General features: G+C 41.6%; 1 protein-coding gene across 3 annotated transcripts; it reads left to right on the top strand.

Moving 5' to 3' along the window:
• On the top strand, window positions 1–24,908 carry BUD13 (BUD13 homolog). Of its 3 annotated transcripts, none has more exons than XM_059707803.1 (10): window positions 1–408; window positions 2,115–2,208; window positions 5,443–5,527; window positions 6,492–7,208; window positions 8,893–9,197; window positions 11,137–11,242; window positions 11,577–11,715; window positions 12,251–12,435; window positions 12,767–12,848; window positions 24,492–24,908. In XM_059707803.1, exons 1-10 carry the CDS (start codon window positions 266–268, stop codon window positions 24,583–24,585), a joined length of 1,950 nt encoding a protein of 649 aa, XP_059563786.1. In that variant the 5' UTR covers window positions 1–265; the 3' UTR covers window positions 24,586–24,908. The 3 variants fall into 3 exon arrangements, with proteins under 3 accessions (XP_059563786.1, XP_059563787.1, XP_059563788.1); XM_059707804.1 differs by having other exon boundaries at window positions 268–408; window positions 5,388–5,527; XM_059707805.1 differs by lacking the exons at window positions 1–408; window positions 2,115–2,208 and adding an exon at window positions 4,021–4,148.

Genomic DNA, 24,908 nt, shown 5'->3' on the forward strand with positions numbered 1-24,908 from the left:
GTTCTGGAGGTGCCGGGGCGGGGACCGCGTGGCCACGGCCTCACGGCCGCAGAGCGCCCGCTGTGCGGCTGCTGAGCGGGCAGACGGTGGACAGCGGAGAGATGTGGACGGACGGCGAGCCCACACCATCCCTGGAAGCTCGCGAGAGCTCGTCCCGGAGGCTCCCGCAGTCCCCGGCGGTCCCGCCACTTCCGGTTCCGGCGCGTCCGTTTTGCGTCGCGGAGTTTGACCCCCGCGCCGCGCCGTCGCCGCGCCCCGCGCTGCCATGGCGGCAGCCCCGCCGATCTCCAAGGCCGAGTACCTGAAGCGCTACTTGTCCCGGGCCGATGCCGGCGGCCACGCGGGTTCCGAGTCCATTCTCAAGCGTCGCAAAAAGCGGCCCAAGCCTGGCGGTGCCGGCGGCAAGGGGTGAGTGGGTCTTGGCGGGGCTGCCGCCCCCATTCCTCCCGTCTCCGCGGCCCGCCCTTCCTGGATCCCCGCCGGGCTGAGGGCCCCCCGCCCCCGGGCTGAGGGCCCCGTGAGAGAGAATCACTGATCGCGCCCCGGGCCCTGTGTTCTAGCCAGACTGTGGCCTGCATCCCTTTGCCCGCCTCTGTAGCCTCCAGTCGTCTCCGGTAGAGAATGCGCCCTGTGCCCCGAGAGACGGGCGAGCTGGGCCAGAGCCTGTGCTTGGTGCTCGGACCCTGCCTGCGGGGCCGCCCTGTCCCCACTTCCCGCTCTTGCCACCTGCCGGGCGCTGTGGGGCGTTTTAGACGCGTATGAATTCGTGAGCTTTACGTTGCTTCCGTGAAGTAAGGAATGAAGCCGTCGTGGGTCAGGATGGGCGCCAGAGCCAGTATAACTGGTGTCCCTTTAGGAAGAGGGGCTTGGCGGCCGTGGCTCCGTGGTGGAGCGTGACCTGTGAGCCGGGAGGTCACGGTGCGATTCCCGGTCAGGGCGCAGGCCGGGCTGCCCTCACTCCATCCCCGGTGCAGCCGATCAGTGATTCTCTCTCATCATTGGTGTTTCTTTCTCTCTCCCTCTTCCTCTCTGAAATCAGTAAAAATATATTATAAAAAAAGAGAGAAGGTTGGACACAGAGACAGGCCTAGAGGGAAAAGGACCACGTGAAGGTGGAGGCTGAGCTTAGACCGTGCCCCGAGCCATCGGGTCCCCCCTGGAGCGCAGCGGGCTTTGCCTTGCAGATACCTGGCGGTTTCAGACTCTGCCTCCAGAACCGAGGGGATATATTCCTGTTGTCTTAGGCCACCCGGTCTGCCCTAGGAAACGGATATATCTTGTACAGGCTACTAAGTCCACAGCCCGGATCCATTGTCTTGCCTGGCTTGGCTTTCCCCTTACTCTGGCCTCTTCCTTCCTGCGCTCTGACTTGTGTGGATTCTTGGGAAACAGCACCTTGTAGTGAAAACAGCGTGAGCTCTGCAGCGACACTGATCAGAGCGCGAGTCCTCGCTGTGCCACTTCTCAGGCTGTGTGGCTTCGGGCCTCTCAGCCCTCGTTTGCTTATCTGTGAAATGAGAGTAATACCGAATGATATCACTTGTATTTAGTGGTGGTGGTTGTGGTTAGAGATGTGCAAAGTGATCTTGGCTGTTCAGGGAATAACCTCACCCATGGCAGTCGTCGTTATGTGCAGCCAGACCTAGTGTATCTGTGTGACGGGTATTTATTTACTGAATACCTCTTATGCCAGTTGCTGCAGGGTGACGAGGATGCCAGTCTGAATGAGAAAGCCTTAGTCCCTATCCTGATGGAGCTTGTCGTCTAATGGGATACAGGCTTTAGACAACTAATTTTGCAACTAATTGATGTATTTCCTTTGTGATAAGTGCAATGAAAGTACTTCAAGAACGTGTAACGGGTTCTTAGATGGGAGAGTAGTTAGGAAGGTATTCTCAAGGAAGTTATCTATTAGGTTCTTAAGAATGAGTAAGAGTTTCCCAGTAAAGAATGAGAACAGTAGGCAGAGAGAAGGGACTGAGTGTGTGAAAACTGATGTGGTAGACGTTGCAGGATCTTGTAGGATTTTGAGCTTTATCCCGAAACCAATAGATAAGTGTGCATAGGCTGTTACCCAAGAACGTTTCTCCTTTTTTATCCCCCCCCCTCTTTAGAATGCGGATTGTGGACGATGATGTGAGCTGGACATCTATCTCCACCACTAAACCCGAAAAGGAGGAAGAGGAAGATGATGGCGATTTGCCTGTGGTATGTATCTTTTGAGGCTGTAAGGACTTTGAAATTCAAGCCTTTCAACCTCAACTCCCAGTGCAGGGCAGGGTTGTAAGAGGGAAAGTTGGGCAGAGACAACTTCCAAAGAAGTACTGTCTTCTTTTTTATGGAAGGGCCCATCAAACTAAAAATGGGAACTAATCCCAGAGAGAGGCAGGACTCCTCAGCATCAGTGATAGAGCTATGATAGAACTAGCCAGGTTCGATGTGTTGGGATGGACCTTAAAAACAATGCTCAGGTTCAATAGTAGGGAACTTTCTCTTTGTTTCTTTCATTCATGATTCAACTAAACTTTAAAATTTGTATGCTCTTGTGTAAGTACTGGAGATATGTGGATTAATAGAACATAGTGTCTGTACTCTAGTGGTCATACTCTAAAATGGGACTTTCATATAATTTCAGTAATATGATAAATGTTGGAGCTATGTTTCACATATGTACCAAGTGCTATTAGAGCACAGGGGAAGTAGGCCACTTTTTATTCCATTGGGAAATTCTATGAAGGATGTAAATATCTGATATAAATTTTGAACATAAGAACCAGGTGGACAAAAGCATAGGCAAATAACCTAGCATTGGTATAGCCATGGAATCTATGCCGAGAATAACTGAGAAACAGGTGAAAAGGAGAGTTGTTGATAGGCTGAATTGTAAAGTTTTAAAGATGAATTCCAGATGAGTATATTTAATGTTAATCCCCAGCATATTCTACAATAGATTACTTAAAAGATGATTTGTTAGTAATTAAAAGGGAAACAGTGATCAAAAGGAACCAGAATGTTAGAATCAACCACTTAAATCTAATTAATGTTCACAGCATATGTTTTTATTTTTTTATGTTATAAAAGCCAAATATACTTATTATAGAATATTTGGAAAGCAATACGGGACTATAGAATATTTGGGAATTTTAAGAAACGTGAAAGTTTTAAAAAGAGTATAAAAATCACTTATACTGTGACTATCCACAGGTAACAACTTCTAACATTTGGATGGATATCTCTTTAATTAATAGATTATACATACTTTTATTTATTTTTTTCAAATATAATTGGGATCATACTGTACACACGGTTTTGAGCCTACTCTTTCACTTAATAATATATTGTGAATACTTTAGTAAGACATTCAAATATTCTTTGAGAATGTGATTTTTAATGGTTGCATAGTAGTTCAGTATATATATTGTTTTCAAATGTTCTATTACTGGACATATGGGTTGTTTCCTTTCTTAAAATATCATAATGCTTTGATAAACATCTTGTTCACAAATAATCCCTTATTTCTTTATTCCCATGAAGTGAACTATAGTCTCATATTGCTTTCCAAAAAGTGGTACCAATTCACACTCCCACTGGCAGTGTATGAGAATGCCAGTGTTTGCATTTCTTCATCAGTACTTAAACATTACAACAGCAACAAATTGGCAAACCTATTCCAGTTTGGCAGGTAAACAGTGGTATCTAGTTTCTTTGAAAAATAGTGAAATGAATAGTTTTTCTTATGTTTTTTGGGAATTTCTGTTTTATGAAATTCTTGGTATTTTGTCCATTTCTTAGAAAATTGGGATTTTAATTTTTTTTACTTATTTGATATTTATATAAGAATATATTACCTGTTTTACATGTCATAGGTATGTTTTATCTTTTTCCTTTTCATTATTAATAGTTTTGGCATGTAAATTGTAAATTTTATGTGATCCTCTGTTAATTTTCTTTTATAATATTGTCTTTTGTCCTGTGATGGCCCCAAAACGAAAACAAAGAAGGCTTTAGCCCCACTGCTCTCTATTCTGGTTAAACCAGATCTTGGTTATTGAATTCATTTTTATTACTGCAAGACCATCACCACCACCAGAAATAATGGCAAAATAACTAGGACAACCACAATAGCAGTGGCAGCACAAAAATAATAGGTATAATTTACTGAGCATTTACCATGTACAAGCACTGCTATGCTAACATGACCCATCTCATTGAGTCCTCAGAGCAATCCTTTGAAACCTGCTTTTACAAATGAGGAAATTGAGGCTTAGAGAAAATAACTTGCCAGAGGTTACACAAATACCAGCTGGCAGACCTGGGGATTTAGATCTCTGTTCATCTTGCTTGAAAGTCTGTGCTGTTAATGCCCAGTGAGAGGTCTCAAAACTAGGTTGTATGAGGAATGTTGGTAGGGTCTTGGGAGAAGAGAAGTAGAGAGGAATTACGACCTGGGTTTGAATTCCAGTTCTGCCTCTTGCTAGCTTGTGATATTGAGAAAGTTATTTAACTTTGCTAAGTAATAGTTTGCTCTTTAGTATTGTGGACCCTTTCTTTGCAGGGCTATTGTGAGGATTGATTGAGATAGTAAAATGCAAAACAGTGCTTTACACATAGTTGCTATTCTGTAACGAGAATTTATGATGCCAGTCATCTTTGAAAGTCTGTCATGTAGCAAGAGAGAGGATCAGTTGTCAGAGGTCAGAACTAGGGCCAATGGGAAGAAGTTAGAGGAAGGTCGATACCAGTCTGATAAAACTAAGAACTTTCTAGCACAACCTCAAAATACAGTAGACTACTAAATAACATAGTGAGTTTCATGTTAGTGAATTGATTCTCTGACAGGGAGTAATGGGTGAATAATCATTTATCAAGGATACTCTAGAGAATATTCCACATTTGTTTGCAGTTTGGATAAGTGAAATGTGGTTCTCTCTCTTAAGGATTCTGTGATTCTGTGTGCATCTTAATGACTTCTTTTTGTTGGCTTCAAGAGTGCCTGCCTTTGTAACTACCTAATACAAGGAAGGTTTCAGAGGCACCCGGAGCCCTTATGAGTGAGTGATAGGCACGACCAGGAGCCTGCCTGTTTTCACTCTGCGTGCAATATAATAAAAATAAAGCGGGCAAAGGAATTTAGCTTTTATCTTACAGGTGGCAGTCGTGTCTGTGGCAAGTTGGTAAAAAAGTTTGTAATGAATGAAATTAACTTTTGGAGGGAAATTGATTAGTTGGAGAATGATCAAGAATTAAACCATCCAGTGGCAATCAGGGATTTATGGAGCACACATAACTGAGGACCACTGCATGGATCTTCATGGCTGTTTTGGGTCTGTGTGTTCGATGTGTATTAGGAATGGGAATGGTTATAACTTCAGGTTCTTACACAACAGTGCTCCTTGGCTGGATCCTGTGGATGTCCTCAATGTAGTGTCCTCATTGCCACAGGTGGCTGAGTTTGTGGATGAGCGGCCAGAAGAGGTAAAGCAGATGGAAACCTTTCGTTCCAGTGCCAAATGGAAGCTTCTGGGAGGTGAGTTCCAACAATAGATAAATCTAAAGGGGAAGCCTTTTTCTTTTCTTTTTTTTTTTTTAGAGGGCGCGTTGTTTTAATTTGTCACTGATCCTGAAAAATATGACCCATGACCTCATTTCCTGCTTCTGCTACCTTAGCCTCTGTTCTTAGAATGTTCATCTGCATATTTTAAAGATTGCACGTGGCCTCTGGAGTCAGACAGAGCTGGATTTGGATATTCACTCCACCACTTACTAGCAGTATGACTTTGGCAAATTATTTAATCTTTTCGAGTATCAACTTTCTTATCTGTAAAATGGAGGTAATCTTTATCTCCTAGGGTTTGAGAATTAAATGAGGTAATCTACCTTGGCATGTAGTAAGTGATCAGTAATGCTGATTATTTTTTGCTGGTGATCTCTCCTCCCCCAATAAGGAGCACAGTAGCATGGATTAGTTGACAGCACTCATTTTTATGTGGCACAGGTCTAGTGAACATGCCTTTTGAAAGAAGAGTAAGTAAAAACTCACTTTTCTAGGCTAAATTTCAGTAGGAGCCTCTGTCTGGGAACTCTACACAAATAAGGTTTTGGGAAGAGCATTGGGTTGGGAGATAGAAGACTGGGGTTCTAGTCTGTCTCTTCATCTTGGAGTTGTAATCTGAGGTAAGAAGCCATTCAGCACCTTGGAGCTTCTATTTTCATGACTGTAAACAAGATGCCTGCCCCACTTGCCTTACAAGGTATAAGATGAAAAATGTATTTAAAATGCTTTGCAAATTGTGTCTTGTTAGGCAAATAAGAGAGATTATTTTTAAAATGTTCATGGGTGCTGGGCCCCCAAGCAAAGGAGCTGTACAGAGTAGTTTTGGGCTTTCTGAGTAGTTTTGAGGTGTGTGCTGCTGGGGCATCTTTTGAAACTCTGGGTACTGGTGGTGAACACAGCATTTGTGGGAATCTGACTCTTTGCTCTTTGTGTTTAGGCCACAGTGAGGATCTACCTTCACACAGGCATTCCCGCCATGACTCCCCGGATCCTTCACCTAGGAGGGTCCGCCATGACTCCCCGGATCCTTCACCTAGGAAGGTTCGCCATGACTCCCCGGATCCTTCACCTAGGAGGGTCCGCCATGACTCCCCGGATCCTTCTCCGCCTAGGAGAGTCCGCCATGACTCCCCGGATCCTTCTCCGCCTAGGAGAGTCCGCCATGACTCCCCGGACCCCTCTCCACCTAGGAGAGCCCATCATGATTCACCGGATCCCTCTCTGCTCAGGAAGCATTATCGTCCTTCAGGTGTATCTCCTAGAAGGGCCCGTCGTGACACACCAGATCCATCTCCTCCTCGGAGGGCCCATCACAGTTCCTCAGATATTTCTCCGCAGAGAAAGGCCCGTAACAGCTCCCCTGACACCTCTCAACCTAGAAGGCCTCCGGAATCCTCGGCCACATCAAAGCTCAGGAGGGCCCGTCATGACTTCCCTGATTCGCCTCCTAATGTTCCTCATTCACTGCACAGAACCCAAAGCAGTAACGCCCCAGAAAGAGCCTCTAGCAAAACTTCTCCACACCGGAAGGGGCCAGGACCCTCTCAGCCCTCCGTCCCAAGGAGCAGCAAGTATGAATGTGACTTGGACCTCTCTCCGCCACGAAAAAGGCAAGCCAAATTTCATTATGGAAATAAACAGCATGACTCTAAAGGTGAGCATTGATTGTCCACGAGAGGGACTTGTTCCCTAGGCACTTCATTTTGAATCTTTTACTTGTTAGGTATTTATGTCTTTAGAAATGAGAATTAATTTTCTTAGGAGAAGTTTTAAAAACTATAGGGAAGTAGTGAGAGGTTGGGCTGAAGAGTTAAATATTTACAGTAGAAGGGAAGAAGTTTTTATATATCCTTTTGTTGTCCTCACTGGACATGAAAGTGCTGTCTGTTTGTTGCAGAAACATCAGAATGTCTAGAAATACATAAAGAAGCAGAAAAAAATCATGCGGACTTCGGTTATTCAGAGGCAGTCATTAGTGTTATAGCCAATGTTCTTTTTAGTCTTTTCTCTATTCATTTTTTTAAAAGATTTTTTTATTGATTTTGAGAGAGAGAGAGAGAGAGAGAGAGAGAAACATTGGGCAACCTTTTGGTGCATGGCACAATGCTCAATCAACTGAGCTACCTGGCCAGGACTCTCTATGCACTATCTATGTGTTGCATGCATTATCTTGCCTGGTTTTTTCACTTATCATTAACTTCCCCATGTCATAAGAACATTTCCTCGTTAATGTAATTTTTATTGTATTACATAAATTTAGTTAACCATTTCCCTAATACTGCATATTTTAGGTTATTTCTAAATTTTCCTTTCATAATCCCATATGATAAAAGCCTAATATGCTAAGTGTCTGGCTGGCCGTTCAACCAATCAAACTGCTTGCTATGACGTGCACTGACCACCAGGGTGCAGTTGGTTCAACCAGTAGGTTAGCTTGCTGCTGGGGTCCAGCTGATCGGGACTGAGTGAGATGGGCCAGACACGCCTTGGAGCCTTCCCGCGGTCCCTCCCTGGCTGGTCAACCTTCCGCATCCCTCCCCAGCCCCAATCGTGCACCGGTGGGGTCCCTCGGCCTGGCCTGTTCCCTCTTGCAATCCGGGACCCCTCGGGGGATGTCGGAGAGCTGGTTTTGGCCCGATCCCACAGGCCAGGCCAAGGGACCCCACTGGTGCACAAATTTGTGCACTGGGCCTCTAGTTCTGTAATGAACATCTGTCTACATAAACTATTTCCATTCTGGATGATTTCCTTCTCTGCTTCTAGATAGATTTCCTGGAAATTAAGTACTTCTAGATTTGTTTCCTAGGAGCTAAGTAGAAATTGATTTTCCAGGTTGTGTGTTTTAAAGATCATTGATACATATTGCCGATTGCTTTTTTGGGGAAGTAATTTGTGATGCTTATGTTTATAATTCAGGCCTGTGTGGTAAAAATTTTTACCCAAAATGGTCCCCAGCTACTGTTTTAATTTTTAAATTAAAATACATTTTTATTCTTTAGTCTGAGGACTTCAGAATATATCCTAGTTAGTTTTAACTTAACACATCACTGAGATCTGCGTGCATGTTATTTTGCCTATTCTGAGTGTGGTTAAATATGACGTAGAGGAATATGTTGAGATCTCACACACAATCACAGTCGCTGGTAACTGGGGAACAGAACTCCACATCCTGCCTCTTGGTTTTGAAAACTGTCCCTGACTTTGCTCTTCTCCTGTGTCATCTGATCTTGTGTTTAGGTTAGTGATGCATGAGGACTAAATGAATGTCGAACAGTAACTGGGTAAGTTCTTTTTAAGATTCTGACACTGGATTAAAGACTTTATTCTTCAATTTCTAGGCTCTTCACCCAGCCGTAGAAAATTTCATACGAGTTCGTCACCTCGAAGACGTCAGAGTCACACGTTGGGCTCTTCCTCCTACCCAGGTGACAGTCGGAAAGCCTCTGATTCAGACCTTTCTCCTCCGCGGAGGAAACCAAGTTCAAAGCCCCAGGGTTCTGATTCAGATCTGTCACCTCCACGAAATAGACCTGGGCACCACAGCTCTGATTCTGACCTCTCTCCACCAAGGAGGAAACAGAGGGCCAAATCCTCTGATTCTGACCTGTCTCCACCTCGAAGGACTCAGCCTCTGGGAAAGAAGGTAGGAATTTTCAGGAGCCATATCTTCTCTTAGAGCAGCGGTTGCCAACTGATGGTCCGTGGACCACTGGTGGTCCGTGAGGTCCGAAAGGTTGGCGACCGCTGTCTTAGAGTGATTCCTGTCTTCTAGCTCTATCCAAGGCCCAGAGACCCGAGCCAGTGGAGGGGGAGGCAGGTCTTGGTTGTGCAGTAAATCTAGTTCAGAGGACTGCTCCACCTCTTTCCTTCTCTCTGAAGGCAGGACAGCCTATAGTACAGCCCAGGTGAACTTGCAGATTCCAGAGGTCCTAAGTAGCATCTGCCTTTATGTCATCTGAATTCCATAAATCTCATTTTAACACATTTCGTACCGCTCAGGAGTTTTCTCGTGTTTCGCGCGCCATCTGTTAAGGACCGCTCACGAGTGTTCTCATTTTTCACGCCCATGGAAAAAGGAGTGAATCTAGATACTTATGTAAATTTTGTTTGGTCCCTCTTCATAGAGGAAAATGTTTTACGCAGTACCATACGTTAAAAAAGGACTAGGAACTTTAATTGTTTAAGTAAATAAAAATGTTATAATTATTGAAAAACAACACCTAAAGTACATTATGATGATTTAAATAACGTGCAATTTGCCCAAAAACGTGCGGTCCCTGGCGTATGTCTTAGAGATTTCTATGCGGTACGCAATGTGTTAATAGGTTTAGAAAGACTTCCTCTTTTCTTAGTAATAAACAGAAGTGTAGTTTACAGAGTGGAGTTAGCACAAATTTTGTCAAATTTCACGTATTGTCAAATGTCACGTATTCAAACCCTATCTTTTCCACTTTGTATCTGTGAAATTTGAGCAAGGTACATAATTACCTCAGCTTCTTCATTGGTAAAATGTGGATAATAGTATATACTTCATAAGATTATTGTGAAAATTAAACGAGTTAGTGTAAGTAAAACTTTTAGCACAGTACCTGGGACAAAGTAAACAATTTGTTACAATTACAATTACAAAAGCTTAAAGAGAGGCACTTAAAATATAAAACTACTTCATATCACCTGGAAAGTCAGGTTTTATTTGAAATCTATGAGTGAGGGGGGAAAAAATCCATGAGCCCCGAGTAACTGTTGTAAAGAACACAAGTATGAGTAAAGGAATCTTATTCCAGTGAGCTGGTGAAGAGACAGAATGCTAGAGCCAGTGGTGTGCACATCTTCCTCCAGTACAGACTTTTTAGGTAGGTCTCCTCGGTAGCCCACGTGGTCCTGGCAGGGTGGACTGGCCTGTCCCTCACCCAGGAAGTGAGGTTCTTCTGTTTTGGGTCACAAAGTGAGGGCTATGTTTCAGCTGGACTCCTTGATATTTTATGTATCTGTTTAATCCATATGTAATTTAATATTGATCAAATTTAGCACATGGCTTAAGGATATCAGGATATACTGCATGTTCCATTTGTGGGTTGATTTGTTATCTTGATACAAGGTGGAGTTTAGTAAAAGGTTTTGATTTGGTCAGATTTTTTCATTATCCTGAAATATATCCACAATTTAAGGATCTTAGGTTTGAATTTGCATTTTAAATGGGATTCTTTGTTAGTGTGAGTCTGTATTGGAGGCCTTAGAGCTTGATACAGGTTTCTGGTCAGGTGGCCCGGGAGTGAGTCCTCATGTGTGAAGTTTATATATGCTGAAAAATCAGAAATACAGATGCTTTGCCTTCCCTTTAATATCTTCTTGGTTTGTATTTTTGTTTACTCTTAAATTTGATAGTACTGTTGGTTTTCCATGAAACTCAATTTTATTTTTTTTTCTGTTTTGTGAATCCTGTGGCTGAGAATAAGATATAACATTAGCGTTTTTGGTTTGGTTGTTGCTGATCTTCAGACAAAATGCACGTAACTGTGTACTCATAGAGCCTGCCGCTGCATCATCTCATTAATGCTGGACGCTCCCTCTCCATTGCATAGGCTGCACACATGTACTCTGGGGCTAAAACTGGGTTGGTGTTAACTGACACACAGCGAGAGCAGCAGGAACTCCAGGAACGGGACCAAGAAGCCATGGCATTTGAAGGTAAAATTACAAAAGTGCAAAGACCAATTGAGGCTCCTGTAGCTTTTCTTTTTTAAATATAGCTTATTGTACCTGATGTTTTAAACTTTTAAGTGCTATCAAGTTTCATTTCTGCTTTTACGCATTATTTTAACTTCTCAGTGGGTCCAAATGGTACTTTTCCTTCTTGAAAAAATAATAGTTTTCAGGATCATCAGCCATAGGTACTTGTAGTCTGACTGCAGAAGTTCTTATTTAGCATTAGAATCCCAAGTGTTTGATGTCAGCTATTAAAATATTATTTCTGATTTGAATACCTGATGTTTATCTTTAAAAGCATAATTTTCCTTTGCAGCTGAATTCCAATATGCTGAAACCGTATTTCGAGATAAGTCTGGTCGTAAGAGGAATTTGAAACTGGAACGTTTAGAGCAAAGGCGAAGAGCAGAGAAGGACTCAAAGAGAGATGAGCTGTATGCCCAGTGGGGAAAAGGGTAAGGGAACCACTGAAAGGTAAAACAAGACTACAGTGACTGGAGGGAGTTATTTCTCAGAGTCCTCCTCTGACTAGCTAGTTTATGTTTTGCCTTCAAGCTGTTTTCAGGCCCTGACTGGGGTGGCTCAGTTGGTTGGGTATCATCTCGTGCACCGAAAGGTTTGATTCCCAGTCAGGATGCATGCCTGGGTTGCAGGCTTGATCCCCAATTGGGGGTGTGCAGGAGGCCGCCGATCGATGGATCGATGTTTCACTTTCATGTTGATGTTTCTCTCTCAAAATCTATTTTAAACCTTTTTTTAAATAAAAGCTGTTTTCAAGAATGGGAAATTCATTGTGTTCAGAATATATATCTATCCTTTCAGTGATATATTCTGCACTTCCACTTGGTATTCTAGGAATTTTACCCTTTACAATATTTGGCCTAGGCTTCTAGAAAGAGGAGGTTCTCCAAATGCAGCAGTGTGTCCATGTCAGTGTAAGAGTAGAAGTGTTAAACAGTATTACAAACTATCTTGGTTCTTTTTGCCCAGGCTTGTCCAGAGCCGGCAGCAGCAACAAAATGTGGAGGATGCAATAAAGGAAATGCAGAAGCCTCTGGCCCGCTATATTGATGATGAAGATCTGGATCGGATGCTGAGAGAACAAGAGAGGGAGGGGGACCCCATGGCCAACTTTATCAAGAAGAATAAGGCCAAGGAGAACAAGGATAAGAAAGGTGAGCCTTCTGGGAATCATCAGCGGTGCAGGTGACTTGTGTGTGTGTGTGTGTGAGAGAGAGAGAGAGAGAGAGAGAGAGAGAGAGAGAGAGAGAGAGAGAGTGTTCATTAGGGTGGTGATAGATAGCTAGAGAGTCATTAGGGTGGTGATAGATAGCTATGTGCAAAGAAGGCTTTCCCATACAATCTAGATTCCTTGTGTTTGGGAGTTAGGTTCCACTTAATAGAGATTTCTGTATAAAATCCCCCCACCCCCAGCCCCGCTGCCTTCTAGCTCTGGACTGAATAGTATAAGTAATTGACTTGTTTTTCTCTCTCTTCTCTCATTAGTGAGACCTCGCTACAGTGGCCCAGCACCTCCTCCCAACAGATTCAATATCTGGCCTGGGTATCGTTGGGATGGAGTGGACAGGTAAACCTGAATATTTCCTACATTTTTGTTTTTTCTTCCATCTGATCCTAACCTTCCCTAACTGTATGTCACTCTACACTCTGCCTCATTCTGTGCTCTAATGACTAGGTTAATAATTTGAAGTTTGCTTGCTTCTGTTTCCAAGGTCCTCAGATCCCGTTGCCATGCTTAGAACACTCTTCCTCCTTTTTTCCTTTTCCAAGCTTAAGAAGCTGTGGCCAAACAACTCAGGTGGTCCTTTGTTTTTGACATTGTCACTTTTAATGATATTTTCTAAAGTTTAGGGGGTGAGTGAAGGGTGGTAGTCTGGAGCCTTCTGTATGTTGTATCTAAAATATAGCCCTTGAACCGTCTCTTCACTGTCTTAGGAGTGAGTTACTTGTAATATGTCACTGACCCCTACCACCGTATCTTTATTTTTTATGTTAATCCTCACCTGAGGATATTTTTTTCATCCAATTTTTTTTTTTAGAAAGAGTGGAAGGGAGAGTGGGAAGGAAGGATGGGGGTGGGGGGAGAGAGAGAGACAGACAGACAGACATTGATGTGAGGAGACACATCTCTTGGTTGGCTCCTACACACACTGGGGCTGAGGATCTAACCTGCAACCCAGGTACATGCCATTCACTAGGAATCGAACCGGAGACCTTTTGGTGCACGGGCCAACGCTCTAACCCAGCCGTGGGCAAACTACGGCCCGCGGCCCCCCCCCCCCCCCCAAAAAAAAAGACCGTACCCTTTTATGTAATGATGTTTACTTTGAATTTATATTAGTTCACACAAACACTCCATCCATGCTTTTGTTCTGGCCCTTCGGTCCAGTTTAAGAATCCATTGTGGCCCTCGAGTCAAAAAGTTTGCCCACCCCTGCTCTAACCACATAGCCACACTGACCAGGGCCCTACCACCTTATCTATTCACCTGCCTGCATCTGTACCCCCATGCGCTAACTTCCTGTCTGTTACATGGATGAACTATTTGTGCTCCTATCCAGAGTTAGCCCCTCTACTTATATGCTGGATCCTGTCTCCTTTTGTCTACTAAAAGACATTTTTCTAGCATCTAATACAATGATTTTCAAACTTTTCGATCTTAGACCCCTCCACACTTAAAAATTATTGAGGACTCCCAAAAAACTTTTATTTGTGTTGGTTATACTTATTAATATTTCTAATATTTACAGCATTAGAAATTAAACTGAGAAGTTTAAAAAGCATGTTTTGGTTCATTAAAAATAATAAAGCCAGCCCTAGCTGGTTTGGCTCAGTGGATAGAGTGTTGGCCTGCGAACAGATTCCAGTCAAGGGCATGTACCTTGGTTTCGGGCACATCCCCAGTGGGAGGTGTGCGGGAGGCGGCTGATTAATGCTTCTCTCTCATCGATGTTTCTAACACTTTATCTCCCTCCCTTTGTCTCTGTAAAAAAATCAATAAAATATATATTTTTAAAAAAGCTGCAAGTCCATTATATAATAAAGTAGGTTTTATGAATGTGTATATTTAAAAATTGACAAATTAGTTTACCTGTTTTTACTTATGTAGACACATTTGTGTAATTAAAATTATGTATGAAAAGTTTAATTTTCACAGAAAAGTTTATATATATATTACTGTAATTTTAAATTTATGCTGAATAGGTCTAGTAAATCGGTCCAGCCACCTTGCGTAAACAAATGTACACGGCTGGGGCATGGCTGAGCGCATGTCACTGGTTGAAACTGCTGCAGAAAATCACGTCACGTGACAGCAGAACCAATAACCTTGATTGGTGCGGTGTGATCACATGCAAATCCCTGAACATTGTTTAAGAGCGGTGACTCTTGGATTTAAATATGTAGACTGTAGTTGTAGATATGTAATATTTACTTATGTCAGCAAAATTACTACAGTGTTTTTTCCAACCTGGCCTATTTGCTAAAATTTGTTAAAAATGACAGTGAATTAATACCAAAAACATTAACCTATTAATTTAATTATAAGCAAGTCTTGGTTAAAAGCATTTTAAAATTAACAGGGTGTTAATTTTCACATATGACATATGGACTGGAAAGTTTTGTCCATTAAAGATGAAGTCCATTAAATTGAGCTCCCAAGGACATTCATTAATAAAATTGCATAGGTCAGGTGTGCAAAAAAAAAAAAAAAAAAAAAAAAAAAATTGAGCTCCCAAAAATCAAGTGTTTGCTGTATTATATATTTTGATACTGCACAAAAAATCTCCAGTTTATTAAAGGTTATTTATAATATGGAATCTAAAACTATATAAAAAAACTTTTTATACTGTTACATTAAAATCTATTGGTTTATTTGTCCTACTTTGGGATGGATCTTTTACCCCTGCATGATTTTATACCATCATGCATTAGACATGTGAAAATATTACTTTGCTGAGTTTTTCAGATCTTCCAAATATTGACATATTTCATTATATAATATCAAATAATCGTGTATTTTTAACATTATCTCTGATCTCATCACAAAATCTTTTAATAACAGAAAGCAAAAGAGTTCATGGTGGCAGATACAAGTGTTTCAATTCTCTGTTGCTCCACTTAGTTTTGCATTCAGTATTTGCTTCTTGGATGTGCCCTGACCGGGCATTGAACCCGGAACCTTGGCATATCAGGATAATGCTCTAACCAACTGACCTACCTGGCTAGGGTACATAATACCTTATTTTGTAGATTCCATCAGATTTTGTGCTTAGAGGATCATGTCCTGTGTGAATAGAGACAGTTTAACATCTTCCTTTCCAATCCAGATGCCTTTTGTTTCTCTTTCTTGCCTTATTGCACTAACTAGAACTTCCAGTGAAGAAATAGAATAAAAGTAGTAAGACTTTGTTCCTAATCTTAGAAGAAAAACATTGCATTGCTCCTAATCTTAGAAGGAAAACATTCAGTTTTTTACCATTAAATATGTCTTAAGCGATAGCTTTTTTTATAGATTCCCTTTATTAAGAAAGTTCCTTTCTATTCCTAGTTTGTTGAGAGTTTATTTTTTCTTTCAGGAATGTATGTTGGGTTTTGTTCAAAATAATTTATAATTTCTCTTTTGGTTCATTCTTTGATTTGTGAGTTACTGAGGAGGACATTGTTTAATTTCAAATATTTAGACTTTTCTAGATATCTCACTGTTACTGATTTCTGATTTAATTCCACTGAGGTCAGAGAATGTACTCTGTAATATTTTGGTCTTTTGAAATTTGTTAAGACATATTTTATGGCCCAGTATGTGGTTTACCTTGGTGAAAAGTCCATTTGTGCCTGAAGGTTATGTGTATTCTACAATTGTTTGTTGCAGTGTTTTGAAAATCTTTTGTGTGTGTTTTAAAAATAAGCTTTTGTTATGGAATAATTTTAGATTTATAGAAAATTTGCAAAGATATTATAAAGAATTCCCATACATTTCTCATTCAGTTTCATTACCATTCATTACATTATCATGGCACATTTATCAAAACTAAGAAACCAGTATTGGTATGTTGTTACTAATGTACCAGGTTTTATTTGGTTTTCACCAGTTTTCCCATTAATGTCCTTTTTCTGTCCAAGGATCCAGTTCAGGAGACCACATTGCATTTAGTTGTCATGTCTCTTTAGTCTCCTCTGATCTGTGGCAGTTTCTGTCTTTGCTTTTTGTAACCTTCATAATTTGGGGTTATGGTCAGGTATTTTGGAAAATGTCCCTCAAATTGGGTTTGTCTGATGTTTTTCTCATAGTTAGACTGAGGTTAGGGGTTTTGGAAAGAATGCCACAGTGGTGGAGTGCCCTTTGTATCACTTCATTTTAGTGGGTGCATGGTGGCCACATGACATCAATAAGTGATGTTAACCTCAATCACATGAGCAGGGGAGTGTTTGCCAGGCTTCTCCACTTTAAAGTCACTATTTCCCCGCTTCTGAACTCTGTTCTCTGGAAGTGAATTACTGAGTTCAGCTTACATTCAAAAGGGGACCAGTGGGAGGATACCTACCTATAGTATTTGGACTTTTTCTGTAAGGAAGATTCATTTCATCTCCCCATTTATTCAACCATTTATTTTTATCAGTATGGACTCATGTATATTGTATACTCTGGATTGTAATCCAGTAGTATGTTGTTTATTTTATTACTTATATTCCATTCTTTAGCCATTGGGGATTTGTTCAGGTGTCCCTTTCACATGCCCCCATTTTATTTCTGAGTCCCCTGTTCTTGATACTACAGGATGCTCCAAGCTCATCTTATGTCTATTTTCCCTGCCCAACATTAGGATCAGCCATTTCTCCAAGGAGCCCTGGCTGCTTTTTGTGGAGAGTGGTATATAGAGACCAAGATCTGACTGCTGAGAAGTGCTTGCTGTTACTGGGTGACATTGCTTCCAGTCCCTCTTAGCAGACAGAGCTAGGAAATGCATGTATAGTAATTTACATATACACACATATCTCTATTTTGCTGTTTCCATCTGTATGTATCTGTGTATATGAACATGTATTTATATATACAGATTTACAAATACGAGTTCATACTGTTGTAACTGACTCTGATACAAAGGACTTTTCCTTCTTATCTATCACTTCCCTTTAGAAATTTAGAAATCTGTCATTCACCCTCTACCACCCATTTTGTTCATCCCAATATACATGTAAAACAGTTTCAGAATTTAAAAATTCAGAAGTGAGAAACAAATTTACCAACTGGAGAGTAGCATTTCTTTGGTTATTACCCTTATAGTTTAATCAAAATACAATTTTCAACATAAAGGGTCAGCTCCCTGTTCCCCCTCCCTCCAGGGCTGTTATGTCATACATAGTAATATAGTTAGACTCACTGCCATAGCCTGCCGTCTGTCCTGGAGTCTCCTGGGTGGTTTTTCCCTTTCATAGTTTACTTATATTGATGTTTTCTCTTTAGCATGGTGTACAGCTCTTTGAGGTTTGACAAATGCAGTCATTCATCCACTGCCCTAGTACTATATAGAACAGTTCCATCACCCTAAAATTTCCACTAAAAGTCCCCTTTTAGTCAATTGTAGCCCCTCTACCAGTCCCTTGTAATTACTGTTCTCTTTTCTGTCCCTATAGCTTTGCCTTTCCCAGATGTCACATGAATGAAATCATACAATATATAGCCTTTTGGGTCTGACTTCTTGCAAAATGCATTTAAGATTTATTAATGTTCTTGCATGGACCAGTACTTTATTCCTTCTTGCCACTGAGTAATATTCCATTGTATGGATGTATTACAGATATCTTGGTTACTCCTAGTTTTTAGTGATTGTGAGTAAAGTTGCCATAAACATTTGTGTATAGCTTTTATGTGTACATAGTTTTCAGTTTACTTGGGTAAATATCCAGCAATTGCTGGGTTGTATGGCGAAACTATATTTAACTTTATAAGAAACTGTCAAATGTCTTCCAAAGTGGCTGTATTGTTTTACATTACAGCAGAGAATAAGGGTTCCATTGCTGCATATCCTTGCCAGCATTTGGTATTGTCAGTGTTTTGGAATTTAGGTGTGTAAGTTAGTATTCCATTTTAATTGCTCTATTATATTTTTAGTTATACCTTTGTGAAATTTTCTTTAGTGTTTGCTCTAAGGTGTATCCTTTAACTTATTATAGCTTACTGAGAGTTATAATTGTACTATTTCACATAAAATATAAGAGCCTTACAACACTGTAGTTCCACTTACCTTCTGTTCTTTTTGCTAATGTTGTCATACATATTACATAAAAAATGATATGGCTCATAATACAGTGTTACAATTTTTACTTTGCAGTTTTATGTGTATATCCTATATAATAAAACCATAATATGCAAATCGACCAAATGGTGGAATGGCCGGCCGCTATGACACACACTGACCACTAGGGGGCGGATGCTCAACGCAGGAACTGCCCCCAACCTTCAGGCCCCAACCAGTGGTGGTTGCGGGGGGGCAGGTGCCAGCTAAGGTGGGTGCCAGTGGGCCCCCCCCCCCCATTGCCCTGATGGTCTCCCTGATTGCTGGCCAGGCCTAGGGACCCTACCCGTGCACGAATGTTGTGCATTGGGCCTCTAGTGTGGCCCACACACACACTAGTGCTCTGGTGCACGGATTTGTGCACATTGAAAGGAAATAAATTAGAAGGTGGCTGGTGGGGTGGGACTGGGTGAACAGGCTGGACATGCCCTGGAGCCAACCTCCCGCAGTCCCTCTCTGGCTAGCTGCACCTGGGGTGGCGCCATGGCTCGAAGGGTGTCTATGGAGTGAGCAGGGTCCCTCTGGCAGGTGGGGGTCCCTTGGCTTGGCCTACAGGGATCCGGCCGAAACCGGCTCTCCGACATTCTCCCGAGGGGTTTTGGATTGTGAGAGGGTGGTTCTTGGGTGATGTACTCTGGAATTAGACTCCCTTCTCTCTGGTTCCAAGGTGTGACACCCAAGAACCGCAACTCAGCAGCTCGTGTTGAGTGTCTGCCCCCTGGTGGTCAGTGTGTGTCATACCTACCAGGTGGTCGGATGGTCGCTTAGCCTTTTATATTTATAGATAGTATGTTTTTGTTGATTTTAGTGAGAAAGGAAGGGAGAGAGAGAAAAACATTGATGAGAGAGAAACATCATCGACTGCCTCCTGCATGCCCCCTACTGGGGTTCAAGCCCACAGCCCAAGCTGACCAGAAGTCAAACTCTTGACTTCTTGGTGCATGGGAGGGCGCTCAACCAACAGCCACACCAACCAGGGCTACAGTTATATTTTTTAAAGTTACTAAGAAAACAAAAGAAAAAAATGTGTAGTTGTTGATATGTACTCACATATTTACCATTTCTGGTGCTCTTCCTTCTTTCCTGAAGAACTGCTTTTAACATTCCTCAGCGTAGGTTCAGTGGCACCACATTTTCTCAGTTTTTGTTGATGTGAAAATGTCTGTTTCATCATTATATTTTTAAAATGTTACTTAAGAAATAATTGTTGACTCACAAGAACTTGAAAAAAATATTACAGTGTGTTACAGTGTATTCCTTCCCCAACTTGCCTCAATGATAATCTTATATAACCGTAGTACATTATCAAAATAAGGAAATTTAGAGGCCTTTTTCTTGCCTTCACTTCTGAAGATTGTTTCACTGACATGACTGCCTATTGACCCACAAGCTCTATCTGGACGATCAGAGGATCCTTATTCCCTCCCCTGTCCTTGGAATTTATGTCACACTTATTCTCCCCAGACTAGCAGCCAATTCAAAGATGTGGTCTAGAGAGAGTAAGGTGTTGAGACCATCTGGACTGAATATGTGACTGAAAGTTAAAGCTTCTATATAAACTTTTAAGATTCTGGCAGGCAGGTGCCCAAGACCAGCCTTATATGTAAGTCCCCTTGCTTATTAAAACTCTAATCTGGAGTGGTCTGCCTCTTTCTTTGGTCTCTTGTCCTCTGCATACAGAGGCCAATTTCACATTCCACCTGGGAACTTCTAAGGTTGCAGTCTCATACCTGGAACTCTGGTTGGACAGTACAGAGTTCTGACAGTTTTGCCAGCCTTTAAAGATGTTTCACTTTCTGGTCTCCACTGTTTCTGATTAGAAGTCAACACTCAGTCCTCATTTCTTATATTATTACATTATTACACCCCCTTCACCCCCTCCCCTCGCCACCCCAACACACACACACACACACACACACACACACACACACACACACACACAATGTATTTTTTTTCTGGCAGCTTTCAAGATTTTCTTGTCTTTTGTTTTTAGCAGTTTGACTATGATGTACCTGGGTGTGGTTTTCTTTGTGTTGATACTGCTTTGGGTTGCGCTTTCTGGACCTATGAGTTTATATTTTTCACATTTGGGAAGTATTTGGCTATTGTTCCTTCAATTGTTTGTGTGTTTTCTCCTCCAATTACACTATTATTCTACCACTTGATATTCTCCCACAGATCTCTGAAGTCTTTTTTATTTTTCTATCATTTTTCTCTGTTCTTAAGATGGGACAATTTCTATTATCTGTTTTCAAGTTCATTGACTCTTTGATCTGCCATCTCCAGTCTATTAGGCCCATACAATGAATTTTTTATTTAAGCTAGTTCATTGTATTTCAACTCTAGGATTTCCATTTGAAAGTTTATATTTTTCTGCTGAGATTTCCCATCTGTGCACTTATTAAGAAACATTTTTGTCTTTCTTGAGAATATTTAAAAATATGCTTTAAAGTCCTGCCTGCTAATTGCACATTTAGTTCACATCGGGATTGGTTTCTAATAATAGCTTCTTCTTGAGTTTGATCTCATTTTCTGTTTCTTTGCATGTTTGGTCATTTTCTTTTATTATTATTATTTTATTAATTAATTTATTCCCCCCTATTTTTAAATATTTTTTTTCAATTACAGTTGACATACATTATTATATTGCTTTCAGGTGTATACCCCAGGGATTAGCCATTACATAACTTAGTAAGTGATCATCCCAATAAATCTCACACCCATCTGACTCCATTCATAGTAATGAGGATATTATTGCCTATATTCCCTATTCTGTACTTTACATCCCCATGATCGTTCTGTAACAACCAATTTGTACTTCTTAATCCCTTTATCTTTTTCACCCCTTCCCCAATTCCTCTCCTATCTGGCAACCATCAAAATGTTCTCCAACAATGAATCTGTTTCTGGTCCATTTGTTCATTGATGTTGTTTTTTAGATTCAGCTGTTGATAGATATGTATTTCTTGCCATTTTATTGCTCATATTTTTTATCTTTCCATTCCTCCTCTTCTTTTTCTTCTTCCTCTCCCTCTTCTGCAAAAAGGCCCTTTAACATTTCCTATAATATTAGTTTGGTGTTGATGAACTCCTTTAGCTGTTTATTGTGTGGAAGTTCTTTATCTGTCCTTCGATTCTAAATGATAGCTTTGGCCCTAGCCAATTCGGCTCAGTGGGTAGAGCATCAGCCTGGGGACTGAAGGGTTCTAGGTTTGGTTCCAGTCAAGGATACACACCTTGGTTGCAAGCTTGATCCCTGGCCCAGGTTGGAGTGTGTGCAGGAGGCAACCAATCAATGTGTCTTTCTCCCATTGATGTTTCTCTTTCTCTGTCTCCCCTCCCTTCAACTATCTCTAAAAATCAATGGAAAAATATCCTCCAGTGAGGATTAACAAAACAAACAAACAAATAAAATAAATGATAGCTTTGCTGGGTAGAGTAATCTTGGTTGTAGGTCCTTGCTTTTCATCACTTTGAATATTTCTTGCCAATTCCGTCTGGCCTGCAAAGTTTCTGTTGAGAAATCTGCTGACAGTCTTATGGGAGCTCCCTTGTGGTAAGTAACTGCTTTTCTCTTGCTGCTTTTAAGATTATTTCTGTGGCCCTGGCCAGTGTGGCTCAGTTAGTTGAGTGTCGTCCCATGTACTGAGAGGTTGCTGGTTTAATTCCCGATTCAGGCACATACCCAGGTTGTGGGTTTGGGGTGTGCCAGAGGCAAGCAATTGATTTCTCTCTCCTTCCCTCTCTCTTTGAAATCAATAGAAATATATATTTTAAAGAAACACAAAAGATTCTCTCTTTGTTTTTAACCTTTTGCATTTTAATTATGATGTGTCTTGGTGGAGGCCTCTTTGGGTTTATCTTGTTTGGGACTCTGTGCTTCCTGATTTGTATGTCTGTTTCATTCACCAAGTTGGGTAAGTTTTCTATCATTATTTTTTCAAATAGGTTTTCAATTTCCTGCTCTCTCTTTTCTCCTTCCAGCACCCTCATGATGTGAATGTTGGTATGCTTGAAGTTCTTCCAGAGGCTCCTTACACTAACCTCATTTTTTAAAAATTCTTTTATTTTAGCTGTTCTGATTAGGTGTTTTTTGTTTCCTTATATTCCAAATTGCTGATTTGATTCTCACTTTCATCTGTTCTACTGTTGGTTCTCTGTAAATTATTCTTTATTTCAGTTAGTGTATCCTTCATTTCTGACTGGTCCTTTTTATGCAGTTGAGGTTCTCACTAAGTTCATTGAGCATTCTTATAACCAGTGTTTTGAACTCTGTATCTAGTAGATTGCTTGCCTCCATTTTGTTTAGTGTTTTTGTTTTGTTTTTTTCTAGAGGTTTATTTTGTACTTTCATTTGCGACATTTTTCTTTGTCCCTTCATTTTGGCAGCCTCCCTGTGTTTGTTTCTATGTGTTAAGTAGAGCTGCTACGTCTCCCAGGCTTGGTAGAGTGGCCTTGTGTAGTAGTTGTTCTGTAGGGTCTGGTGGCACAACCTCTCCAATCACCCAAGCGGGGCACTCAGGGTGTGCCCCTGTGTGGGCTGTGTACACCCTCTTCTTGTAGTTGAGCCTTGATTGCTATTGGCACGTCAATGGGAGGGATTTGCCCGCAGGCTGATCAGCTGCAAGGACTGGCTGCAACCACAGACCACTGACCTCCGACCATTGTGGAGGATCAGCTGTGCCATGGGCCCACTCCACAGAAAAGAACTTACTTCAGTGTGGCTCTCGTGTCTGCTCAGTCAAACTTGTATGTGTTGATTGTGGAAGTGGTTGGGTAGTGATGTTTTGATGTGGTCTGAGGCTGTGGGGCCTCCTGGAAGGTGCAGGCCAAGGTTAGCTACCGCCTGTGTTCTGCCTGGGGCCACCCAGCCTGAGCCACAGAGCAATCTGCAGATGGCAGCTATTTGTGAACCAAGGCTGGCTGCTGCTATTGCCAAGCCTGGGGCAACTTGGCCATAGGTATGGGGCACACTGAGGCTAGATCAGGGGTGGGCAAACTTTTTGACTCGAGGGCCACAATGGGTTCTTAAACTGGACTGGAGGGCCGGAACAAAAGCATGGATGGAGTGTTTGTGTGAACTAATATAAATTCAAAGTAAACATCATTACATAAAAGGGTACGGTCTTTTTTTTTTTTTTTTTTAGTTTTATTCATTTCAAACGGTCCGGATCCGGCCCGCGGGCCGTAGTTTGCCCACGGCTGGGCTAGATGCTGCTCCTTTTACAGATTTTAGGAAAATCTTTTCCATTTGTATGTAACAGCCACTAGAAGTAGCTTGGATGGACCTGACAGTTGGGTGGGGCAGGCCCTCCAGGAATCACCAGGTGCAAGCAGTGTGAACCAGGTTGATGGAATCTCAGATATGGCACCTGCCTGCTGGCTCTGTTGGGGGAGGGTTCATCAAAGGAGTAATGGCCTCTGCCAGCACCTCTATCTGGCAGAATGCTGCCCCTCCAGCTCTTGCCCTAATGCTGGACAATTTAGTTCCTCCCCATGTGTCCCTGGTCCCTATCAAGCTGCTGCCCCGGTGCTGGAGCTCAGAGTTCCTTAGGACAAGTGCTGTGCTATACTCATTTTCATGACACAGTGCCTCGTATGTAAAGAATTCACTAAATGTTTATGTAATGAATGGATAAAGTATAAGATGTAGATATCATCTGAGAGTGAGTTGGGCCTTTAGAGAGTGGTAAATGTTTGGAACAGTTGATAAAAGACTGGGAAGAGTCTGAACAAGGACTAAAGCAGGATGAATTTTATGTTTTGTCCTTTTGATTCTATTGCATGTACCTTAAATATTTTTCATGCCTTATTTTCTCCCTTATTCGTTAATTGTGAACTCTTTTCTTTCTTTTTTTCTCCAAAAATAAGTGTCCAGTTCAGGATTCTGGCTGATTAATATCTCTTGATTGCAGATCCAATGGATTTGAACAGAAGCGCTTTGCCCGGCTTGCCAGCAAGAAGGCGGTGGAGGAACTTGCCTACAAGTGGAGTGTCGAAGATATGTAACTTTTCTGAGGCTGTGGGGGTTCCTGGAGTTTGTGGTACTGGACACAGACCAGCCAGATGTCTAGCTGTAAAAGCTGTCTATGCTCATAATCAGGCCCGCACACCAGCACCTCTTGGAACGCTAGTTTGAACCACTTGAGAAGGATTTCACCATTTGGAAAGAAGAATATTTGAAACCTGATGTTTGGACTGAGGCACCTGTAATTTCTCAGGTGCCTGCACTGGCGGTTGTTGCTGGCTTTCAGAAGAAACATTGATTTCTAGTGTCCCAGGGTTTGTTCTTGGTTAGGTTTTTTAATAAACATACATTTATTTTTTTAAAA

This window comes from Myotis daubentonii, chromosome 9 (assembly GCF_963259705.1).
Source record: "Myotis daubentonii chromosome 9, mMyoDau2.1, whole genome shotgun sequence".
Lineage (NCBI taxonomy): Eukaryota > Metazoa > Chordata > Mammalia > Chiroptera > Vespertilionidae > Myotis > Myotis daubentonii.

Bases quoted from the DNA above. Each gene is read 5' to 3' on its own strand.
- BUD13 (XM_059707803.1), top strand. From the start codon at position 266: ATGGCGGCAGCCCCGCCGATCTCCAAGGCCGAGTACCTGAAGCGCTAC. The intron at 9,198-11,136 runs GTAGGAATTTTC...TCCATTGCATAG, and splicing joins CTCAGCCTCTGGGAAAGAAG to GCTGCACACATGTACTCTGG. The intron at 11,243-11,576 runs GTAAAATTACAA...TTTCCTTTGCAG, and splicing joins AGAAGCCATGGCATTTGAAG to CTGAATTCCAATATGCTGAA.